The 24,395-nt window shown below is 42.5% G+C and overlaps 1 protein-coding gene and 1 long non-coding RNA gene across 11 annotated transcripts in view; both read left to right on the top strand.

Moving 5' to 3' along the window:
- The window catches only part of LOC111090299, a 38,627-nt gene extending 33,484 nt beyond the window's left edge, over positions 1 to 5,143 (top strand). For all 4 annotated transcript variants that reach the window (XR_005371507.1, XR_005371505.1, XR_005371508.1 and 1 more), the window contains exons 4-5: positions 1,412 to 1,594; positions 4,708 to 5,143. This is a non-coding gene — a long non-coding RNA (uncharacterized LOC111090299). The remainder of the gene's footprint in view (positions 1 to 1,411; positions 1,595 to 4,707) is intronic.
- Positions 5,144 to 11,849: 6,706 nt separating this feature from the next.
- Positions 11,850 to 24,395, top strand: part of NRG1 (neuregulin 1) — a 1,144,545-nt gene continuing 1,131,999 nt past the window's right edge. For 3 of the 7 annotated variants that reach the window (XM_038560144.1, XM_038560142.1, XM_038560143.1), the window contains exon 1: positions 11,865 to 13,084. In XM_038560144.1, coding sequence (XP_038416072.1) covers positions 12,298 to 13,084 — 787 coding nt within the window. In that variant the 5' untranslated portion in view covers positions 11,865 to 12,297. Of the gene's footprint in view, positions 13,085 to 24,395 lie in introns of all 7 variants that reach the window. The other 4 variants (XM_038560149.1, XM_038560148.1, XM_038560147.1 and 1 more) reach the window with 3 other exon arrangements.

Below are 24,395 nucleotides of genomic sequence, written 5' to 3'. Positions count from 1 at the left end.
GGAAAGGAGGAATTCACCAACAAAAAAATTCAAGATTACTTCATAAAACAGAAGGATATAATTTTTTAGAATGAAAACACTGCAAAAAACCAAAAGTTTGATTTAATACTACTAGGGTTTGGGGAGTGTGCCTGTATGTGGGAGAAATGCTCATAACTGTATCTTTTTCCTGTTTCCTATAGAAACAATTACAGGTGGTTGGATCCACAAGGCCACCCCCTACTGTCTCTGGTTGCCACAATAGCACTAAACTGAAACAATGTTTCCAAGGAAAAATTCAAATGTGCATTCACTTTAGGCCATCAGGAATACTTGTGGTCACATTTTTGTAACAGAAATTACAAAGGGGTGATGAGGAGGTGGGATCAGGACCAGAGATGCTTTTTAAGTGCAGAAGAGTATCACCATTAAGAATAAATTATAGCAGATGGAATTCACTTTTCTTTTAATGCCTCCTAATTGAATTTGATCAGTTCCTAGGTGAAAAAAGAATAAAAATATAGTTAGGAGCATTTCTGGGTAGCGAGAGTTTGAAGAGACCTGGAGAGTAGAATCTCCAAAAGGAAATTGGAAGGAAAAAAAAAAAAAAAAAAGGAAGGAGAGTTCTTTGGTCACTTGGCATGGCATTTGGCTTAACAATTGTTTGAGCTTCCATAAATACTGAGCTACATTGAGTTCATAAATTAAAAACTGCCTATACAGCATTTTGACATCTGGTCAACCTAACGAAAACTTTTATCTATGAATATTTTGAAATTTCACGGGCAATTAGAGAATAATAAAATTAGGTGGTAAAAATATAATTTCTAAAATTCTTTAAAAATTTTTATTAATATTTTTTATTGAAGTATAGTCGACACACAATGTTACATTAGTTTCAGGTGTACAACACATTTTACTGTGCTCACCACAAGTGTGGCTACCATCTGTGATATATAACACTATTACAGTACCATTGATGAATTGATGATATTCCCCTATGTTGTACCTTTCTCAATTAAAATTCTTAAAATTAAGAATTTTTGCCTTGGGGCTGAGGAAGAAACCTAAGAATTATATATATTAATTTAACTTAATGAAGAGAAAAATAACTAAAGAGCTGACCATTTTCTAAAATTCCAGAAGTAATAGTGCATTTAATTGAATGCTCATAATAATATAGTAAAGGACAGTCTATCAAACTCAATTTTAATTAATTAAATATGCATTGTATTGGTATCTTTAATATCAAGATAAAAATCACTTACTGCTTCAGTATTTCCCAAATGTTTATTCTTGGCAGACTGACTTTTGCTGTAGATGAAAAGGGTTCATAGACATTTTCAATCCTATTTACCAGAATGAGTTTTTGGCTCATCTTTCATACTGTGTTACTGACCTCTGTAAAGAATTGCCCTCCTTTCTTTTATAGGACATTTCAGATACCAACCTTGCTGATTTTGTGATGCTGCCCTGATTTCATGCCTGGCACAAAGATAATATAAGCATAGTGATACTTTGTGAACTTACTAAATTGTGGCCAGTCTTGTCCTGGGATCTTCACTTCTTCACTTGATTACCTTGTGACTCAGGCCCAACCCACAGAGGGAAGCAGGTAATTCATAAAGGTAGTGAGCTGTTGGGGAGGACTGCAACATTTCCCCATTCACTTCAGATACAGGAGGGTAACACCTCCTTCAGACCAGCTAGGTAGGCTGCATAGAAACCACAAGGAGATACTGAAGGAACCTGATATCAGAGGAAATTGGCATCTCTCTCTTTAGCTAGAAGCTGGCTGAATTACAAGGCCTTATACCTTCCTTGGGACTGCCAGAGCAGTAGAAGGTGAGAGATGTTGAGAGAGTAGCCTGGTGCTTCCTGACCACTGAGGTATACATGAGTGGAGACTGGGGCTCCTCACCTGGGGAATTTTGAAGGCAGGATGACACATGGAGTAGTCCTAATAACAGAACAGAATGAGCAGGCACCAGGGAGTAGCCTGCTTTTCCATTTGGCACGGAAAAGATGTTTGCGTGTCCCATGGCATAAGAGAATACTATGAAAGGTAGAAGTGATCTTAAAAGCACTTTGTCCCAGAGGTACATTGCCGAGGCAAGAGAACACTGTAGTGATAGGTTGGGATAGGAGGATATATTCTATTCGGGATAGGGAGAATTTTAAGAGATAAGCCAAAAACTGGATTATGTTTGTCTGGGAACTGTGCAGTATGGAGTGCCTGCAAAGCTCCCGAAGGAGCTTCCCCTGAACCTTGCAAAAGTGCTAGTATTTGGATATCTGTCTCAAAAAGGTCATGGATGGCCAGTCAGTATTAATCAAGGGAGAACTAAAACGCAAAGTAATTAAGCAAGGAAAAGAATATATACCTTTCCTTTAATCTCATCTTCTGCAACTTAGACCCTAGAAAAGCCAGAAATGAGAGGGGAATGGGGGAAGAGAGGGAAGGGCAGGAGGGGGAACAGGCTAGTTTCCTCTCCCCCCCATTGCAACCCTGAATGAAGGCAGTTGGGGAGAGGCTTTATTTATTTATTTATTTATTTATTTATTTATTTATTTATTTATTCATTCATTCATGAAAGACATACACACACACACAAAGAGAGAGAGAGAGAGAGAGAGAGAGAGAGAGAGAGAGAGAAAGAGAGGCAGAGACACAGGCAGAGGGAGAAGCAGGCTCCATGCAGGAAGCCTGATGCAGGACTCAATCCTCAATCCCGGGACTCTGAAATCATGCCCTGAGCCAAAGACAGATGCTCAACTGCTGAGCCACCCAGGTGGCCAGGGGAGAGGCTTTAAATTAGATAGGAGATTAGATTTAGATAGGACCAAACCACTTTTAATCCCTCCATGGGAGTCACCATTAAGGAAATGGGGCTTTTTCATATACCTGAAAAAAATCTGGAGACTATGGGGTCTGTCTGAAATAAGGACCGAGAGATGGAGATTCAGCAGAGCATGCTTAAAAGCAATGATTGGAGAAAAGTAAAGTCATCTCCACCAAGTTCAGACTGCTTTATATATTGAGTATACTGGGAAGAAGGGTTCAAATTCACATGTTCCAGGGCCACTGGAGATCTGGCTATGAATGGTAGATACATTTGGCATGAAAGGGCTCAGTATTCTCATTTCAAAGATTAGTTATATCCATTATTGTATCTTTCTTGGTCTTATCACTCAGAGAATATATCGTATACAAAGAAATATACAGCTTAATGGATTTATTTTTATTTTGGATCATATTTGGATTATAATTTTTAAAAAATATTTTATCTATTTATTCATGATAGACACAGAAATAGTGAGGCAGAGACACAGGCAGAGGGAGAAACAGGCTCCATGCAAGGGGCCGGACGTAGGACTCAATCCCGGGACTCTAGGATCACACCCAGGCCGAAGGCAGGCGCTAAACCACTGAGCCACCCAGGGATCCCCGGATTATAATTTAATTTAGACTTTATATCATCTCATATTTTTGGTGAGTCATTGTGGATTTGTCTTCTGATTGTTGGAGGAGGTCATCAAGAAGATGTGACCGCTGGTTGACCAGTGAGCTGGACTTGGGCAATAGGATGCTTCCCACCCCTTCCTCTGTCCTTGGAGAATATATCCTGCCCACTGTTTCCACATTAGGAGCTACCTCAGGGTCCTAGCCTTTAGGGAGTAATGTGTTATTGAAGCTATGTTGGTTGTGCATATTATTGAACCCAGTTAAGACCTCTGTATAAACTCTCAAGATTGTGGCAGGTGGGTGTGGAGATCTACTGGTCTTGTAGCTGCCCAAGACAAGCCTCCTATGTAAGTTCCCTTGCCTTTTAAAATAGCCACTTCCCAATGTGGAGTGGTCTGACTTTTTTCCTGTGTTCTCTCTTTGCCCTGCATATAGGGGGTCAGTTTTGGATTTTACCCTGAGAAACTTCTGGGCTTTTGGACCATTATTAAGGCATTCCAGGAAAAGATGATGGAAAAGCCTTTAACTCTCTTATGTCCCAAATTGGGCCTATTTCTTACACCAGGGAAGATCTTAGCTATGGAAAAATGACACATTCAGTAAACAGGGAAAACATATAGAAAGCTCTTTCTTATTTTGGGGGAATACTGTTTTCAGAAGAAGTGTCAGGGGAGGCTGCTCAATGCTGGCTTAGTGGTTGACCTCCTTTGTAACAGTAAACCTTTGTGATGGTTAACTTCACATTCTAGTTGCTGAGAAGTCAGTGCTTCTAAGGTGTTAAGATTTGGCACACTATCACTTTCAGAAATGGTTTTTGAAAGAAAGCCTAAGCTACTAGGGTTTTAGGGAGGCTTATGACGGGGCTTTTAGTAAAAACTATGGAAGCTCATGGGCAAAGTGCAGAATTGGAAGAGTAGGACACCAGTTCTAAACCTACTTCTGAAAACAATCAGCTTTTTGACCCCGGGAAAGGAAAACTTTTTTCTGAACCCTTTTATCATTTATAAAATTAAGAACTTCAGAAAAGACACCCAGGATTCTTTCATGCTATAACATTTTGATGTGTTTCTGGTGCAAAGCATAATCTAAAAGGGAAAGTTTATGATGTTCTAACAGGTTAGGGAGTGGATAATAAAATATTTATTTATACCATTCTTTCATGAGTAGATATACTAAAAACTGATGTATAATCTACCAGTAGGGCAGGAAGTTAATGATTTCTCTTGGTCTGATCTCTTTTATTACATATCCCTGTTTTTCAGGCTCCTACACTCCTCAACATAGTTGCAGACTCTCTTCCACACTGAGACTTTTACCAAAACTACAAACTAGAAGTTGACATGAAGTAATTGTGGTTTTCATGGAGTTATGTTTATGTTAAGGAACACAAAGTGTCCTGCTATCAGCATGTGTGGACTGTTCTAAAGCAGAACAATCTGTAAAATCAAAGGGAAACAGAACTGACAAAATTGGAAGCGTTCTATTCTCATAGAAAGAGACGCATAGGGCAGCCCCCGTGGCGCAGCGGTTTGGCGCTGCCTGCAGCCTGGGGTGTGATCCTGGAGACCCGGGACTCCCTGCGTGGAGCCTGCTTCTCCCTCTTCCTGTCTCTCTGCCTCTCTCTCTGTGTCTATGAATAAATGAATAAAATCTTAAAAAAAAAAAGACGCACAAAGTAAATGGACTTTAATTCCACCTGAGTCTAAATATCTATTTATTTCTTCTTTGTGTGGTTGAAGGTGCCATCTATATATCCTAACCCTTCCAAGGGAAGAATGATGTTGAGAGCTCCCATGGTGAAATAATCAGAAGTTGCCAAATTGTTGAGAACTGAGTGCCAGGGTTTTATCTTTGAGTCTTAGGATTCATAATCTGCTGTTAAGTTCCTTCTTTCTTTGACTTGATTGGGGCATATGCCACAGTAAAGGTTTAGAAAAATTTTCCAAATATGACCATTTAATTTCCTACAGGTTTTTCATAAGTTTCTTCCTGGATTGGATTCATCCTTAAAGGAAATCTCTTAGAAATTTAAGAATATGCGTTGATTGTTTTGGAATAATTGGAAAGAAAGAAAAATTCTGTTTACTTTTATCATGGAGAAAGATGTAACTCCAAACAAATTTAGCCATCAAATCTCTTCTTTCTTCAAATTTGGCATATTTCTAAATAGCTTTCTAATAAGCTCCATAAAGTGTTACTATAAATAAATAAAATCCATATTCCTTACTCCTTAAATATCAGTGTATGATGACATTTTCAAATTCATTTTTGAGGGGAAATATATGACTTATGTATAATATATTTAGGATTTAAATAGCATATTTCTATTGGAAGGTTTATGTTATCTATTGATAGTGCCTCACTACTAATAAGACATAAGAAATTTGTGCTCACAGTAAAGTGATAAAATAAAAACAGCATTTGAGCTCAACAACTTGCTTCAATAATCTGCAAGATGATGATAATGATCCCTTCTCTACTACATAGTATTGTGTTTATTATTAGTCAATCATAATGTTAATAATAATATTAATATTCATCATTTCATTATCCCCAAGGAGGGTACCAAGGAAGTCAGATTAACATCGATTCTTATATTTCTAGCTCATTAGCTACCATGGCTATAATTACAGGGTTATAGCTTAATAGCCACACACACACCCAGCTCTTCCAAAGTATACTGTGGTAATGGCTGGGAATTCCCACCGGGGGGCTGCCACACTCCTGTGGGAACTGAATCTGCTATTTTTCTGTTCTTTCTTCTAAAGAGGTGGTGTTCCTCCACTTCTCTGACAAGTGCAGTGACATTCTCACTGCTGGCTGTTTCCCCTTAGTTTCTTCAGGACACATCTACAGTGTTCCTTCTTCCCAGAAATGGAAAGCAGTCTTCCCCCCTCACATTACTTTTTTCACTTGAGTTTTGAAGTGACATGCATGGTGTGTGTCTTTCAGTTCTACAATGCTGTTTATCACAATGACCATTTCAGCTTTTACTTGTGATTCTATCCCTATGAGGAGGAGCCCCTGTTTTGAGCTAGCTTGGGGAACACATCCCATACCATCCAGCTTTCCATCCTCCCCCCTCCTCTGTTTCTTCTGCAGGTCCCTCCTTTGTCCTTCAGAACACACACACTCCCAACAACAAAAAACGCGATACCTCCTGCCCCCCACCATAAATCATGAACTCATGTAAACATGTGGGAGAGAGGAGGTGACAGACAGGATTGCCAGCTCCAGAGCAGCAATCATAGCTGACTCAGTTTAGAAAAAACAGTGGTATGACATAGGTGCACACCAGAGAATTGCAGTTTGCATTGTATGAACGGGTTTTAAATAAGTGTCTTACAGCCCATTATAGAAAAGCACTTTTAAATGGTCAGATATGTCTAATAAAGAAATAGTATCCTTGGGAAGTCATGAGTTTCTGACAATAGACTTTTAAATAGACATATAATCAACTTTAGGGCAATTTCCAAAATATACCCTCTTTATTACTATGTCGGAAGATTCTTGAGGACAAGATATCGTTTATCCACTCTGTATTTTGCATAAATGAAATTTCTAAAGGATTTTCATGTATACTAAGCCATTTTATTTTTTGAGAAAGAGAGAGGGTGTGAGGTAGGGAGGGGGTGAAGGGGAGAGGGAGAGAGAGAGGAGAGAGAATCTTAAGCAGGCTCTGTGCTGAGCTTGATCTCATGACCCTGAGACCTGAGCCAACAAAATCAAGAGTCTGATGCTTAACCCACTGAACTACCCAGGTGCCCCTATATTAAGCTGTTTAAATTCTTCCAAGTGTCCCGTGAAATAAAGCAGACTATGCTTACTTAATAAATAAGTAAATAGGCTCAGAAAATTCATGAATTGTTGTAAAGTCACAGGGCTGATAAAAAACAGAACTGGAATATGACCCTAGGCCAATTATGCCTCCAAACTTTACATATACTGTCCAATGCAAATGTTCAAGGAATGTTCATCTCTGGGTTGCCTGGCAAGGGCTGTTGCTTCTTCTGTGGGGTAAGGAAGTAAACCTATATGGGATTTCTGGATTGCCAAACCTGACACAAAGTTTAAAGGTGTCTTGAATTACAAAAAAGAAATCAGAAAATCCTCTTGGTTTCATTCTCTATCCTCTCCTTCAACTGGGCTGAAATATGTGAAATCTACAGAATTTCACATCAGACCAAAGTATGCAAATTAGCGGCCCTGGGTTCTGAGTTTCTTCAGAGCAGATACCTTTCATGTCTGTATTCCTGCCTTATGCCACATAGTATTGCCATTTTTAAATTATGGAATTAAATATATGGCTAGATGGATGGACAGATGGGTGTGTTGATAGAGGTGACCAGGCCCTCCCCCACTCCCCGTGTCTAAGACTCAAGGGGGTTGGCCCAGGTCTTGAAGACTCATATAATACGTGGTACTTAATAAAGCCTCCTTAATTTTCTAGCCACTCTTCAGTAGAGACATTTTGTCACATTGCTGCTCATGGGTGGCTTCCATGGGTCTATGATTCACCATTTCCTTTGAATTGCTCTTCTTTTAAGTCCAGCTTCTTGTTAATTGTGTCTAAATTGTTCTGGACCCTGGTCCCCGTTCCAAGACAAGCTGCTAGGCAAGTGAAGCTTCTTTGGGAGACTGCGCTTTCAGGACTCCAGCACCAGAAGTATAGTTGTTTCATGATTTATGGTGGAGGTATGAACTCCGTGTGCTGTTGGTCAATGATGATAAAGTAGATAGCAGTGCCTCTGTGGATTTCCTGTTACCCCTTCAATAGCCACCATTTAGAAGTATTTAATCGTGTATAAAATGCTGGGGGTGAGAATACTTTTTGAGTTCACCATTGCCCTGTGGACTTCCTCTTTAGATTTTCTAAACTAGTAAAACTGTTATTTCACATGTACCTGTATAATTTTATCTGTTCTTTCCTTAGTTAAGCAGATAAAATATTACCAGGTAACATGATGACAACTGCTCTGAGGCCTAGTCTTCTTTTGGTTCCAAGGTTAAGTCCTCAAGGAAACACATACTTTTGATTCAGTAAGTGCTCATCTGTGCCTTCTTAAACTGGTCAGAACAGATCTGCTAAAAAGCATCGGACTCTAATAACCTCTGTTTTCTTTGCAAAATTGAGATAAGAAAAAATACATGATGGAGGGAACACCGAATATTTGAATCTAATCCCTGAGTGTGTTTATGGCATTATTATGCTGTATCTATTGAAGTTTATAAATTTAAAGTTTTGAGCTGTAGTTCTCAAAGTGTGGTCTCTCCACCAGCAGCAAGGGTATCACCTGGGAACTTGTTAAAAATGCAAAATCTTGGGCTTTACCTCAGATCTACTGCTTTAGAAACTCTGGGATGGGGCCTGGCAATCTGTGTATTTTCATACACACGTGATTCGGCTGCACACTAATGTTTAAGAACCGTGGTTTTAGGATGAATATGAGAATGAGCTTTTTTTCTCTTTTTAAAATGTTGGTGTGGACAAATTAAGTTGTCCCTTTTCTGAAAAGCACTTAAACACACTGAACAATTATTCATACCCCTTTTCAAGCTTATATGTTAATCATAGTGGAAATGCCATTTCCCTTTCATTTTAAAATAAGGGCAAAAAAGGGTAACATCCCTTCAGTGTGTGGGTGCCCTCAAAAATGAGGACTCCGATACAAAAGCTGAAATGAAATACATAAGCAAAAAGTTCTTAGCAGTGAACTGTTCTTGGAAGGCCTACCTTCACACAGAAAATACCCACAAGAATTACCCCCTTAACACCACTTAGCTGAGAGAGTAGGAGAAAATGTGGGAGTTAGGTAAAGGCCTTTAAAAAAATACATCTAAAAAAGTCATTTTAAAACAAACATAAGCAGCTTATTTTTAGTCATACATAAAATGCTTTGTAAAATACTAAGAGGAGGTATCTGCAATTTAATGACTGTAAGCCAGTGCTTTAAAATTTTATTGTTGTTTTTATTGCCTGGAATTCCATCTCCCTGTGACAGTGTTGGGGTACTTTTGGGGTAATGCATGGTCATCACATTACCACATCAGTCCGTGATGAATCAGCTGACATTTATTGAGTGATTAAAACTGCCTTAACATGGGGGAATGGGGAAACTATGGTTCCCGCTTTTTAACAAGCTTACAATTTAGTTGGTGTGTTGGGGGTAAAGCTGAAGCATGTGCGCTCAGTAAAATAAGATCAAATTTGAGGAGGCATGAGACACACTGCGAACACGCAGGGAGCGGTCACTCTGAGTAGCTAGTATTTAAGAAAGGCTCCAGAGGACAGGTGGGCCTCCAAGGAAGCTTACTGTCGAGGGGGGGGTTGTTTGCAGAAATGTCCACAATTCTTTCCCTTCTGATATCCCTGCCCATTGGTGAGGCAAATTTTCAGTTCCTCACATTCAGAGAATCTACCCTTCCACTCCTGGGATTTGAACTGGCTTTGTAAGGGTGGCAGTGACCAGGTGTCTGTTCTGACCTTAGGCCTCAAGGGGCCTTGCTTGCATGCTAATGGCTACTCTCTCGGAACACGGCCAGCTGCCATGAACAAACTCAGGCTAAGCCTGTCCAAGGAAAGAGACCCCATTGTTCAAGATGAACTGTCTCAGTTTAGGCCATCTGAGTCTACTCAGACCCTAGCAAAGCCTTCAGTGGGTCCAGCTGAGAACAGAAGAATCCCCTTACCTGAGCCCGGTCAAAATTGCCAACCTGCAGAATCCTGAGCCAAGTGAATGTATGTTGTTTTAGGCCAACAAAACTGGGGTCTGATACAAGGTCTGAAAGGTGGAGATCACTGGAGAAAGTTGCAACTACAAAAAGGCTGAGAGTCGGAAACATGTGAGGTCAGGTCAAAGAAAAGTGAAGACACCAGATAGGATTGGATGTCTGATCATTTTCTTTTACTAAATGGGTAGGAGCACCAGCGCTAAAGAGAACATACTGGAGGCCAGACCTGCACTATTATGCTGCTACATGGGGATCTTCTCTTGAAGCACACCATCAGGGCTTAAGAAATAGGAATCCCCACAGTTGAAACACAATGAGCATCAAGACCCTGTCCTTCTAATCTGGACTTTGAGGGAGTGGCACACTGTTTCCCAGCCAACTATATTATGCCAAGAAAAAAAAAAAATCTTTGTGGCTTATAAATCTTATTGTTATTTTTACACCAAAAAAATCTAAAACTTGAGTGACACACTTTTAATAAGCTGCTAGAAGCAACTTGTAGAATCCTAAAGTAAAAGATATTATGAAGAGTGCTTTTAAAATCTTCGATTCTCACCCAGTAGATTTATTGGCCATTGGATAACAACTTCAACTCAGTTTTATGAGGTCATTGAATACATCTTTTCACCATAAAAAAGCATAAGAGGAAATATTTTCTTCTAATGCTGAAGATGCGTTCTCCTTCTGTGGCGTGGTACTTGTTTGAAAAGAACACGCCTGGGGGGACGAATTCCTGTCTTCAAATAGCTCCCGAAATTTGGCGGGGCAGGGTGGGGGAGGGGAGAAGGGAGCAGGGTAAAGTTGGGGTGGTGGGGCGTTCAGGTGGAATATGTAACCTACAGCTGCTCAGGTTTGAGATTTCTGTTCCGGCAGTCACAGAAGCAGCTCTCGTTTCATTTTAATCATTCAACAAAAGGGACTAGTGGACGAGGTGTCATAAACTTTATACAAAATTGCCTTATTGAGCAACTACTTTACCCAAACCTTGCTCGTCGTACGTATCAGCAGTACCACACATGTCCTAAAATCATGGGGAGCCAAGGGTGTGGACGGACGAAAAGGCAAGGATGGTCAAGACTCCAGTGTCACCCGAGGATCGAGCGGGGGCGGCGTCGTACCTGGAGCGCCGTGTGTGTGCACGTTTGCAGGAGAGCGAGCGTGATACAAAGTTGCTTTCATTGCGGCGGGTCCCCTGTGAACGTGTTGCTCCCTTCTGACTCTCAAGTATGCAGTTCACCCGAAACTTTTCTGGAATGCGGGCCCGCAGCCCGCGTGTGCCCCCGCTCCCCGCTGCGGCCGGACGTCCTGCGCCGGCTAACAGGTCCCCGGGCGCTGAAGCGTCGCCCCCGCTCCCCGTGCCTCTCCGCAGCCCACTCGGACTGCAGCCTCCTCGCCGCCCGGCCTCCCATTGCAGCAGTCGGGGCGCCCGGGAGGGCGGCGGCGCGCAGGGACGGCGAGGCCGCGGGGGACAAACTCGCGGGCCGGGCCCGGGGATCGGCCCGGGGACGCGGGGTGCGGGGCGAGCGCGACCGCAGGTAAACAGGCCGGCGCGGCGCAGGGCGCTGCCGCCGCCGCCGCGGCCACCCAGCGATTTCCAGGCACGCAACTCCGCCTCCAGGGCTCTCTCCCTCGCTCTCGCCCAGCCGCCCGCTCGCAGCCTCGGCAGCCGCCGCAGCATCACTTCACACAAAGGACTGTCACCCGCTGAGCAGCTCCTCCACCTCCACGTCCTCCTCCTGTGACAGCAGCCCCGACAGCAGGGCTCGGGCGCGGCGGCGGCGGCGGCGGCGGCGGCGGGAGGACCTGTCACTCCCAGCAACCGAGGCGGTGGCAGCGGATTTTTTTTTTTTTCTTTTCTATTTTGCTTTAAATTTTTTTTCCCCCTTATACCTCTTGGCCCTTCGGTGGTTCCACCCACCTCTTCCTTTCCCTCCTCCTCCCCTTCCTCCTCCTCCCATAAACAACTCTCCTACACCCCCCCCCCCCAATAAATAAATAAAAGGAGGAGGGTAGGGGGGAGGAGGAGCGGTGCGGGGGGAGGAGGAGAGGAAAAGGGAGGCAGCGCGACAGAGCGAGCACAGTCCGAACCGACAGCCGGCAGCCCGCACGCACCTCGCACCATGAGATGGCGACGCTCCCCGCGCCGCCCGGGCAGTGCCGGCCCCCGCGCCCCGCGCCCCGGCCCCGGCCCCGGCCCCGCCGCCCGCTCGCCGCCGCCGCTGCTGCCGCTGCTGCTGCTGCTGTGCACCGCGGCCCTGGCGCCGGGGGCGGCCGCCGGCGACGAGGCGGCTCCCGCGGGGGCCTCGGTGTGCTACTCGTCCCCGCCCAGCGTGGGCTCGGTGCAGGAGCTGGCTCAGCGCGCCGCGGTGGTGATCGAGGGAAAGGTGCACCCGCCGCGGCGGCAGCAGGGGGCACTCGACAGGACGGCGGCGGCGGCGGGCGCGGCGGGCGCGGCGGGGGCCGGGGCCGGGGCCGGGGCCGGGGCAGGGGCGCGGGGCGCCGAGCGCGAGCCGCCCGCCCGGCCCGGAGCGCGGGGGCCGCCCGCCCCGGACCCGCTGCCCGCCGCCCACGGGACCGTGCCCTCCCGGCCCAGCGCCCCGGCGCCCCGCGCGGGCGAGCCCGGAGACGACGAGGCGCCCTATCTGGTGAAGGTGCACCAGGTGTGGGCGGTGAAAGCCGGGGGCTTGAAGAAGGACTCGCTGCTCACCGTGCGCCTGGGGGCCTGGGGCCACCCCGCCTTCCCCTCCTGCGGGAGGCTCAAGGAGGACAGCAGGTACATCTTCTTCATGGAGCCGGATGCCAACAGCAGCAGCCGCGCGCCGGCCGCCTTCCGAGCCTCTTTCCCCCCTCTCGAGACGGGCCGCAACCTCAAGAAGGAGGTCAGCCGGGTGCTGTGCAAGCGGTGCGGTAAGTGCCTCGCCCTCGGGGCGCGCTCCGGCCGGGCGGGGAGGTCGCGGGCCCGGGGGCTCGACGGCCGCGGGGCAGACGCGGGCTGACGAGCTGAGCTCCGGGCTGTGGACGCTGAGCGGCTCCGCGAGGTGGTTTCGCGGGTTGGATTCCACAGGCAGAGCCTTCTCCAGTTACCTGTTCCCTGGAGAGCCCGAGTTTGCTCCTTGGTTGGGGCCGCCTGAAACTTTTTCATCCCGTGGGGTTTCTTTCACCAAGTACAGTGGAAAGGGGCCGGCTGCGTTCCCGCGAGCGCATCGTTGAACTTGCTTGTGCTTAGGAGGTGCTGATGGTGCCTGCGGGGGCCGCCGTGGGGGGGGGGGGGGCTCTGGAGGAGCAAGGGTGAGTCCGGCGGGACTGTCACGCCTTTCCTCCCCTTAGGGCCCCGAGCGTGGAGGTGGTCGGGGGTCCGTGTCCGGGGGAACCCGCGCAAGGAAAGCACACAGCGCTGAGATTCCCCTAGGAATGTGACGGGGTTTTTGGCCAACTCCATGTCCAACACATAGGCGCAGACAGAATAGGTGCATGCGAGAAGTATGAAGTTGGGGCATTCATGTTTGGTGAAGTCCTCTCCAGAATTTTTGTTTTCACAGTATTTTGGTTGGGAGTATGTTTTGGCGCTTCAGTGAATCGGAACAGATAAACGTGATACGCGTGTGGAGCTTCTCGTGTAGGCCCTGAAGAAGGGTTTGCGAAGCGAAGTTTAGCCATCAATTTCCCAGACCCTTTCCCATTTTACCGCTGGAAAGTGTTCTTCTCAGATCTCCTTAGTATGATCAGGTCTGAGAAATTAGCTGATTATGTGTTTGAGGTGGCATTGCATTTATGCCATTCATAAAATAATTCCTAGGTTCGAAATATCCATGTAATTTCCTGATTACCATACAATCACTAAAACATAGCAGGGTATCTTCTCAAACCATGAATTAACATGATTGCACATCATACATTCTAACATGCACTGTAGCTTTTTCCCTGTCTTTATGTATCTAATAGATGGTTGGGTTAATTGAATTCTTGCAAAACTCAGCACCACGCCATGCTCTGTCTGCCTGTGATGCAAAGTGCGTCGGTTCTTTCAAATTTGTATTGGATGATAGCCAATAACTTAAATTTCTGGTTGGCATTTGTAGTGCTACTATCCTGCAGTTAATTGATACCTAACGATTTGGTTTTGATGACAGGGAAGAGCATTGCTTATCCACCATTTCCCTATTTTAACAATGCACTTTGTGCGCCAGACCTGTTCAGATTGCACCACTCTGTGGACAGAAGCTGTTCTCAGACAGTGGTGCTGAAGAAGGCTGAGTGACGTTGGGATTCCCCGGGTCTGGCTGATAGATGTCACTGTAAAACATGGGAAACGCTCTGCTGGGAGCTGTCTTATTAGGGAACACAAAAGCTCAACACCATTGTACTGCAGCACATGTTAGTCTGTTATAGAATCTGAAACAAGATCTTTTAAGCCATACTATTGTCCAATTTTCACACGCTTTATTATATGTAATTTAGAAAGGATTTTGCATTTACCCCAAATCATGAGTTGTGAATCATGAACTATACATGGTGGAAATGGATATAAAAGGGATCATAGTTGGCAATGATTACTAGGATTGCGGGGTGTGTTACTGGATTAGCGATGGTGTTTTGTGTTTTGACTAGAAATAAACGTCAGACTTTAGGGATAAAGTTCTTATAAGCATCCAGAGGATGTTTGGAAATGGAATATTCATGTTGCCTAGAGGAATACTGTTCTGTTTTTGTGCTTCTAAGGGGAACACCTTCAGGAAGGTAGTTTTGCCCTTTTGTTTGCCAAAGGAAATACATATAAAATTGGCCATGCTAAGCAAAACAGGTTTTTAAAATGAACTGGAAATCTCTCTGCATATAATTGAATAGATTAAGAAATCATGAAGTTACTGCTACAGGTTTGTGTAATTATTGCATATGTTTAGGTACTTCAAGTGAGGATACTGAGTGAAACCTTAACTATTAGGTTTAGCTAAGGACTGACGGAAATCGTGCTGAAAGTTTCTCTTGCGTTTTTATGAGCATAGAAGTTATTCTACCATCGGGGGATAAAAGTAAAGAGTAAGAGCATCTTATATAATGTAAACTCAGTAAATCCACATTGGAACATTGGATTTAAAGGTGTGTGCCTGAGTGTTTGAAAACTTGTGAATGCACCCAGTTGTGTGGTTTCCGTTAACAATGTCACTCACAACCTACCAGACAAAGGAGCACAAATTGAGGAAAAAAAAAAAAACAAAAAACAAACAAACACAGGGAGAATAGGGGCTGATTTGTCCTGGTCGAGCTGGTGCTGTGTGCTTCTGGTGAAAAGATTTCAGGAGAGTGGTGGGGCAGTGGGTTCTTATCTAAGGACATGAAGCTGCCCTGGGGGCATGATGGTTGTGTTCCTGCCTGAGCCATGATGCCAGACTGGAGGGGGAATATAGCAAAGTCATTTTGTGATATCATACCCCGGGGAACAATTTCCAGCTGTCATGTGCTCAGCTTCAGTGTTTCCTGCAAGTTGCTTCCTGGTGTAGAAATTACACATGCAACAGATTAGTTTTAGGATTGAGCTAATAGGAGTCTTCCTTGAATTTTTTTTCCCTCTCTTTCTCTCTCTTTTTTTTTTTTTTTTTACCCCACCTAAGATAAACTCCTGAGCAGTATCTGTATAAAAAGTTCTCTTTGAAAAATGGATCTTTTGAAACCAACTGTTTAGTGTATTTTAGAAGACAACACAGAATCTCCTAGCTTGTTTGCTTTATATCTGAAGTTTGAATAAATTACATACACTTCTTGTGGTTATTTAAATGCTTCCTGGTCTTTTGCTTTTGCTCACTGAACAAGCTAAGAAATGTGTTTAGGTTTTTAATCAGAATGCAAAATAATTTGCTCTTCAATTAAATTTCTGTTATTCAAACAAATCATTGTTGCACTACAACTTTAGTTTTCAAAGCATTGCAGTTATTTTAGGCAGAAAACGATTTCCAAAAAGATGTAAAAATACTGATGTTGATTAACATATGTAATGGGGCCATGCAAGATTTATACATCGTCGTCTTTCAGTCCAATGTAAACATTTGGTATATCCCATAATACTGGAATGTATCGATAACATAAGCATGTTTATCAAATATTTATGATAAATGGCATTTACCTTTTTTTAATATCCTCAATAACTATTTAATAAAGTGAGCTGACCTTACAGTGTTATGAAAATGACAAATGCTGCAGGGATTTTCTAGCCAGCACTGGAGAAAATAATTCTTAATAAAAGCTATATTAAGTAAGTAGCAATAGGAACAGATACAATACAGCTTGACTGCTTGTATTTCATAAATACACATGTAAATTTAATTTCCCAAGCATTTGTGACTGTTCTCTTTAGACTGTATAACTCTTACTGTTAAAATCTATATGCACAACACTTCTTTCTGTCAAGGAGAGAACTGTATCTATATATTCATTTATATTTATGATAAAAAAAAATGACACCACGATTGGTCATTTGGAAAAATGACTCCCTGAAATAAAAATGTTCTAAAAGGGTAATTTAAATATCTGAATTAGAATATTTTATAAGCTCTGGGGGATAGTTCTCATCAGTTGTGGGAAATCTGTAAGTCCTTGGAATCTAGGGAAAGTTTTACTGTATGTCTTAATATATCAGGTTAGACCGGGGAACTTAAACACACAGAGGGGTAAAGCAACGAACTGTTCTGCTGTTGGCCTGTATATTTATAGCAAATGTTGAGCAAAAGATATGATTGGGCAGGTTATTGCCCTTGTCATATGTAATCTATTCATTGTTCAGGGAATCTTCTTTGCTTCAATGCCCATTTTCTTGTTATTTTTTTCTTTATTATAAACAAGATTTAAAAAAAAAAATTCTTAAATTACAGTGACAATTTATGAATTGGCCAGATGCCCAAAGACCTTTAAACTCTCATCTGCTCTTAGTAATACTTAGGTGTTTGGTTTGGTTGTTTTTGATATGCTTAAATGATGTGAAAAGCTTTTCTCTACACATAAGGTGTTACTGGATGAGTATTTTGACTAGCCTTATAGAAATAAATCATAATAATGAAAACAAAAAGTATATGATGAAGAACAGTGGTAGGGATTCATTGACCATTACATTCGTTAAAAGTAAATAATGAAAAAGTATATAATGAAAACAAAAGGTAAAAAATTAGGATCCCTGTGACTCATGCAATTTGTTGCCAAAAATAATAAAGTAACTTGCCTTAGTCAAAGTTTTCATGAGAAAGTGAGAACTCCTTTTTAATGTTCTTATTTTTAATTAACAGAAATGACTTTAGTGGACAGATTCCCATCTGTATAGGAGTGTTCTAACGTTGTGCATGCACATGTTACTCTGTGCTCTTATGTTATCATAAAATTTAAGATAAAATTAAAGTAGCATTATGAAAGACCATATGATCTAGCTACTGCCCCCCAATTATTGGTCACTTTGTAACATGTAACAACTGATGAGTGGTACATTCTGTCTTACTTTTAAGTCTAAAGTTGATTTATTTGAGAATTTACAGAATATAGGCTTAAGGCTTACTGACTTGAGGTAAATGCTGGTTGAGAGGTTGTATTTTCATATTGTTTAGTGCCATGCTGTGCTTGGCTCTCTATCCCTAAATGATCCATACAGGTTGAAGTAGATAAAATAAAAGAAATTTTGGTGAAATTGAAAGCTTAAAATGGGTTGACTCCTCTCTGTTTGGTGTAGATCCAGTTTTTAGGAACCCCCCCCCCCCACACACACACACTTTAGACTTGCCATCAAGGAATGCTAGAGAGGAGATACATGTGTGGTAATTTACATTATTTTTTAATCTTTAATCTTTAAGAGAACCAGTATATTTTTCCCAATGGAAAATAGGTTCCTTGCAAACTATGTCCTAACCTTGGTTCACTCCATTATGACCTAGTAAAATGTTTATCTTGTTTTTCATAATAACAAAAAAAAAACCCCCAAAACCAAAAAAACAAAAACAAAAACAAAAACAAAAAACAAAAAACAAACCCAAATTTAGTTTACCCACAGCTTGGATACTACTTGGGAGATAGTCCTACCAGTTCCTACCTGAGACTGTGTGTGTGTATATATATATATACACACACACACACACACACACACACACACACACCCTTCATCTCTGTTTCCTGTGTGAGGACACTGCAAGGGAAGGCTTTAAGTAAACAATGAGGCTCATGAGTGGATCCTAGTCTGTGAGAGACTGAAGTATAGGATTGCTGTTTATCATTACAATCATTAGCCTTCTCTTGACACCTTGGGATTTGGCTGAGTCCAAATATATCAGAAGATAGATCACAATACTGTGAATGTAGGTGGTCTTTTCTGTGTCCAATAGGCTCTTTTTTCTATCTCATGAGGACATAGATGGTAATCTGCATTGTATCTCAATTTCAGATTTTTTTTCTCCCAAAGCCCAAGGCTCTGGCTTTGGATATCTGCCCCAGACTGCTGGGGACTGGAAGAAAACAGCTCAGAGTGGTGCATGATTCTGGAGCTGGTAGCCAGATTTAGGAGGTAATGCTGGGCCAAGATAACCTGGAGGAGGGAATTGTTTCTTTTCTCTTTGCTCTGCTGTGCCAAAATACATGAGCTGAACTGAGCCCAGCACAAGGGGACATTCCTGACGAGGGCACTAGAGTCTTGGTAGTGGGCACATCTGGGGGTTCTGAGCATGGAGGGGGCATGATAAGAGAGGTGAGGCTTTGTCTGCTTTGCTAAATTTGGAAATCTCCAGCAGTAATACTGTCATCCCAAGTGTTTGTCTCCAGTCTAGGAATTGCCACTGAGGCTAAGGAAGATAAAATATTGAGCTTACTAAAGCCCTGGGTTTATAACTCCCCTCATTGAGTTTGTATCTTTTCTTCCCTCTTTGATAAGCACATATTGCTTGGTGGTTAAGTGTAGATTAAATACTTGTTGAATAATTTAAAAGAGTAAATGATGGAAGCACCCCCCAGCTTGTTGGGTAGTGGCAATCATTGTTCAAGGCTAAATTTTGAAAGAAGGGGGAAAAAAAACCCCTACCCTTTCTGGTTCTTTTTCTTCAGGGCTCTAACTTGGTGAGACTGAAGTAGCATTTAGAGCCATATCCTGCCAGGACACTGTTTCTTCCACTCACCACCTGGAGCCCATCTCTGGATCTACTTTTGGGGCTGCAGAAAAAGGTGGTTTAATTTCTCCAAATTAGTTTCTCCTCCATTATTTCTGTATAATATTTATTCTGTGTAGTCTATAGCCCCAGCTGGGGGAAAATGCCCTTGTTGTAAAGACTGACCAAGCACAGAAAGGATTTTGAATCATCAGTGAATCCCGATTACTGTTTTGAGCAGACCCACTCCCACGTCACTCCAGCTCACTTTGGGTACTAAATCTCAGTACTCAGAAATTGTATGTTCTTCCTTGATCTCCGTTCCCCCCCCCCCCCCAGGTGTTTAACTATCTCAGCAATGTAAGTTCCATTCCTGTAACTGAAGACGGAAAGGCGCTGCTTGTATCCCTGAGAAGTAATAAAAAGATTTTAGATGAGTTACTTTTCACTCTGCCCTCCCTGCCCCCTTGTTTTTGACATCCCGTCAGCTCTTGGTTAGACTGAGTGTGGGATGGCACATATCCATTTGGGCTCCGATGAATAATGAGCTCCTTTTCCGTCATTGTCTCAGTCAGCCCTGGAGACACCATGGGCCACGATGTGTTATCAGGGAAGCAGCAGATGCAGTGGCAGCATTTTCCTCCACTGCAGGGAACATCCTGGCTGCACCTCTGTACAGAATGTGGCAGCTATCTACGAGGAGGAGAAGGATGGCTGTTTGCTTCAAATAGAATTTGTCATTAGACTTCGCCCTTGGGAGGTGATCCTGGCAGTGAGGGCTCTTTGGTGACTGCCAGGATGGAATGTTCTGCTCAGAGTGGGGGATGCTCCTTGTCATGTATCAGCACAAAAGGGCCACAGCTTTGAAATTTCCCAGGCTCTTCTTTGCAAGCCTGACACCTCTGAGATGCTGTTTCCTCCATTGTCTTCATTCCTGTCCACTGAGATTGCTTGCATCTTGTTCTCAGGATCATTAGCAACTTTTCTTTCATCAGAGCAGGAATTTTATTAAAAATTCTAGCCTTTTGGACTGTAGTCTAATGCCGGCAACCCCCCCCCCCCCCAGTGATGGTAACCAAAAATTTACCACTTAAACCATGTTTTTTTTAAGTGTGCAGTTCAGTGACATTAAGTATTCACATTGTTGGGCAACCATTAGCACCATCCATCTCTGTAACTTCACATTCCCAAATTGAAACTCCATACCCATTACATAATAACTCCCTACTCCATCCTCCTCTTCCCCCCAGCCCCTGGCAGCAACCATTCTAATATCTGTCTCCATGAATTTGACTATTCCAGATATCTCGTATAAATGGAATCATACAGTTTTTGACTTTTTGTGACTGGCTTATTTTACCTGGCACTGATGTCTTTAAGGTTAATCCATATTTTACCATGTGTCAGAATTTCATTCCTTTTTAAGGCTGAATAATGTTCCATTGCATGTATATACCACATTTTGTTTATCTGTTCATTAGTCAGTAGACTTTCAGGTTGCTTCTATCTTTTTGGCTATTGGGAATAAAGCTTCTATGAACATGCATCTATAAATATATCTGTTCATGACCATGTTTTCGTTTCTTTTGGGTGTATACCAGAAGTGCAGTTGCTGGATCATATGGTGATTTTATGTTAATTTTTTTGAGGAACAACCATAGTCTTTTCCACAGCAGCTGTACCACTTTCCATTCCCATCAGCGACACACAAAGTTTCCAATTTCTCCATGTTCTCTCAAAGGTGTGTGATTTTGTATTGCTTTGATAACAGCCAACCTAATGGATGTGAAGTGGTGATGAATAGTTTTTATTTTGTTTTCTGAAGTTAGTGCCTCTAATTACACTGTCATTAATAAGAAGCAAAAGTGCTCAGAAAACAGAGGTTTTCATCTGTTCCATTCTTAATTTACCTAGCATTTAGGTTCCTGAAGCTGAAGCCACAAAATAACAAAATTATAACAGATAATAGCTTAATAAAAACCAATAAGAGATTTAAAGAGTAGACTTGGCCTTTGGTCATCATAAGAATATTATATTTGTCTTTATAATGCTATCAACATGGTCCAGAAAAGCACCTTATCATATTTGGATTAGTATCAAAAATTTTTAATTGATTTTATTTTTCATTAAATTTCTCCCACCACCTCTCCCTCCTCCTTAATTTCCTTGCTTTATTCTGTCCACTGCTAAAGGTTGTCTTCTATTAAACACTGCACGAGAGGATGAGTCATTCTAAAATACTGCTTTTATTAGACCTTTTTCTGCTCAGAAACTTTCGATGGATATACCATAGTTACTCTTTAATCCTGATATTCATACTCTAAACCAAGCCTCATATTTCTGAGTTTTATTGTATAAATGTTTTCATCCCGTTTAACTGCACCATGAGCAGGCCATGCACTTTCTGACTCTTGTTTTTCAATGGGCCATTCCTTCCGCCTGGATCTACATCCTCTCTCATTTCTGCCTGTGGAAATTATGTCTTCTTCAAGGGATGGCTCAGATCCTACTGCTTCTGTAACAGTCCCAGTAATGATCCTGTCAGAAATATTCACTGTAGTCTTTGAGCATAGAGCACCTTTTTACTGAAAACTTTATACATGCTGCCATTACAAATTTCCCTTTTGTTATCTTTGTTAAAAAATGTTTTAAAAATTTACTGTGTGTGTATTGTCCCACCTCAGTCACTAGACCACAGTGGGTAGGCACTGGGAGGTGGGGAGGTGGTTCTCTGCTTATTTACGAGTGCAAAGTGCCCAGCCTCGGAGTCAGGAAAACTGGTTTCCATGCCCAGCTTTGTAGGTTAGTACCTGTGTGGTTTGGGTAAGTAACCTTCCCTCTCTGGGTCTCTGTTCCCTAATATGCAGAATGAGTGGGAAGAACTAAAATGCTCTTCCTGGATCACAGTGCCTTTGATCCTCATTCAGAAATGACCCAATGGTACAAACCACTTCGGCTCCTGCTCCTGGAGCTTTTCTCTTCCTCTCTCATTTTTGTATTATTCTAAGGCGGCTAATTATAGAAAAGACAGTTGGGAAACTTTTATACCATCTGAAAGGGCAGTAGGAGAGCTTAATGAGTGGGAGCCCTCCCAAGAGTCTCTTCTTCTTCCCCAAGGCTTTCCACCTCCATTGCCTTTTTGTGTCCTTGTGTTACATTGTCTAAAATAGTAGCCTTTGGTTGTATTCTTGAGCATTTTTTTCCCCCAGAAGCAAATACCATTGTCTCTTCAGGTTTGTCTTTGAAATTATAAAGTATGATTAATAGATTAATCCACATGTGTAAATTTTTTAGAGTGAGAAAGTTCACTCATTTATTTCAGTAAAATGAAAAGGAATGATTCAAAGTGTGTTTTATTGTGAATTTTATTTTAAAATGTTAATCTAGTACTCTTTTAGGTTCTAATAATTAGCACTGTTGTGGGTATGGAGGAGGCCAGCATGAAGAGATGGGCAAGCTTGATTTCAGCTGGATGGCAGCGTTCTGGCGATGGTGGGGAGAACATTCCTACCTTGATGTAGGGTAGGGGTAAGAGACTTTCTCAGTTTATGAGTCTTGCGGTTTTGGCAAGAAAACAATATATCTTAGTCCTTTTATGAGCAATGCAGAAACAAGTTGTCAAATGAGGAATAATTTGATCTGACTTTTTAAATTACTGCAGGAAGAGGCCTTGACAGTGCCACAGGGGCCGGGCAGGGCAGGGCAAGGCAAGACTCAGCTGGGCTGCATCCAGTTTTTTTTTCCCCTTCAGTTTGGCCTCCCCGAGCCCCTGGTGAATTCATCTACTCCAGCAGACCCAATGCTGCTTATAAATTGTGGCTCTTAAATCCCTATCTCTAGCCTAAACCTTGCTTTTTGGCTCCAGATCCAAATATCCAGCTACTTACTGGATAAGTCACCCAAAGGTCCTATAGACCTTTTATATTAAACATATCAAATGGTATCTCATCGTCTCCCCTGCCAATCCATGGGTAAATGTGTGTACTAATAATGAAATTATTTCACTGCCATTATAATCACTTCTATTGCTATCAGTGGTGACTACTATTACTCCCAGTGGTTTTCTTGATAGCTTTTTCTGTGCCTGAGTAGTAGGTGCTGATCTGAATTCATGTAACCCCTCACCATATGATAGCATCATTGTCTTCCTAGTTACTTCAAATCAGAGGTCTCTCTTTCTGCTCCATGTGACTTTGGTGACCAGATCCCATTGATTATGCTTCCTGTAACATCTCTCATTTCTTCCTTCTACACCAATGTCATTATTTCTTACTGTAACTGTCACAACCACTTTGCTCATGGATTCTCCCCTTCTTAAATTCATTCTCTATCTCTATACTGTTGCTAGAGTGATCTTTTTTTTTTTTTTAAAGATTTTATTTATTTCAGAGTGTGCGGGAGAGAGAGAGAGAGAAAGAGCACGGAAAGGGGGCAGAGGGAGAAGCAGACTCCCCACTGAACAAAGAGCCCCATGCGGGGCTTGATCTCAGGACCCTGGGTCATGACCTGAACCAAAGGTAGACACTTAACCAACTGAGCCACCCAGGCACCCCAGTGATCTTTCTGATTCAGAAAAGATCATACTACATCTTTGCATAAGGCTCTTTGGTTACCATCAGGATGAAATCCAGGCTGCTTAGAATGGTGTATAAGGCCTTTTAACTTTTGTCTAAGTGTTCTTATCCAGTTCTTCTGCCTGAAACCCTGTACTTTACTGATGGCATTGCTCCACACGTGCTTAGTGGCTTTAGATCTCTGTGCACTTGCCTGTATTGTTCCCCTTTCCCAGAATGGTCTGCTTCTCTGCCTACCTTTTGCTACCTGTCATTCTAGACTATATGCTTTAGTGGGAGAATGTTTAAAGTATCATAACTTAGGGATACGGTCACAGTATATTGTCAATATTATACAATATGTGTATGATTACTTTTATCTATCATCTGTTTACCTCCTCTGTCTTAATCTGTTTATCTTGTGTGTCTATCTCAAGAGAAATAAAGGCCTGCAAAGTTATATGACAGAAGCCTACATAACAGTTGGGAATTGGAATTATCAATGTTTAGAATTTGCTTCATTTCATTTGTGTGTATTTCTAAAGTTTTTATATTTAATGT

The sequence above is a fragment of the Canis lupus genome, chromosome 16 (assembly GCF_011100685.1).
Source record: "Canis lupus familiaris isolate Mischka breed German Shepherd chromosome 16, alternate assembly UU_Cfam_GSD_1.0, whole genome shotgun sequence".
Classification (NCBI taxonomy): Eukaryota; Metazoa; Chordata; class Mammalia; order Carnivora; family Canidae; genus Canis; species Canis lupus.
The sequence above is the reverse complement of the archived record's forward strand: the minus strand, read 5'-3'. Positions and strand labels throughout refer to the sequence as shown.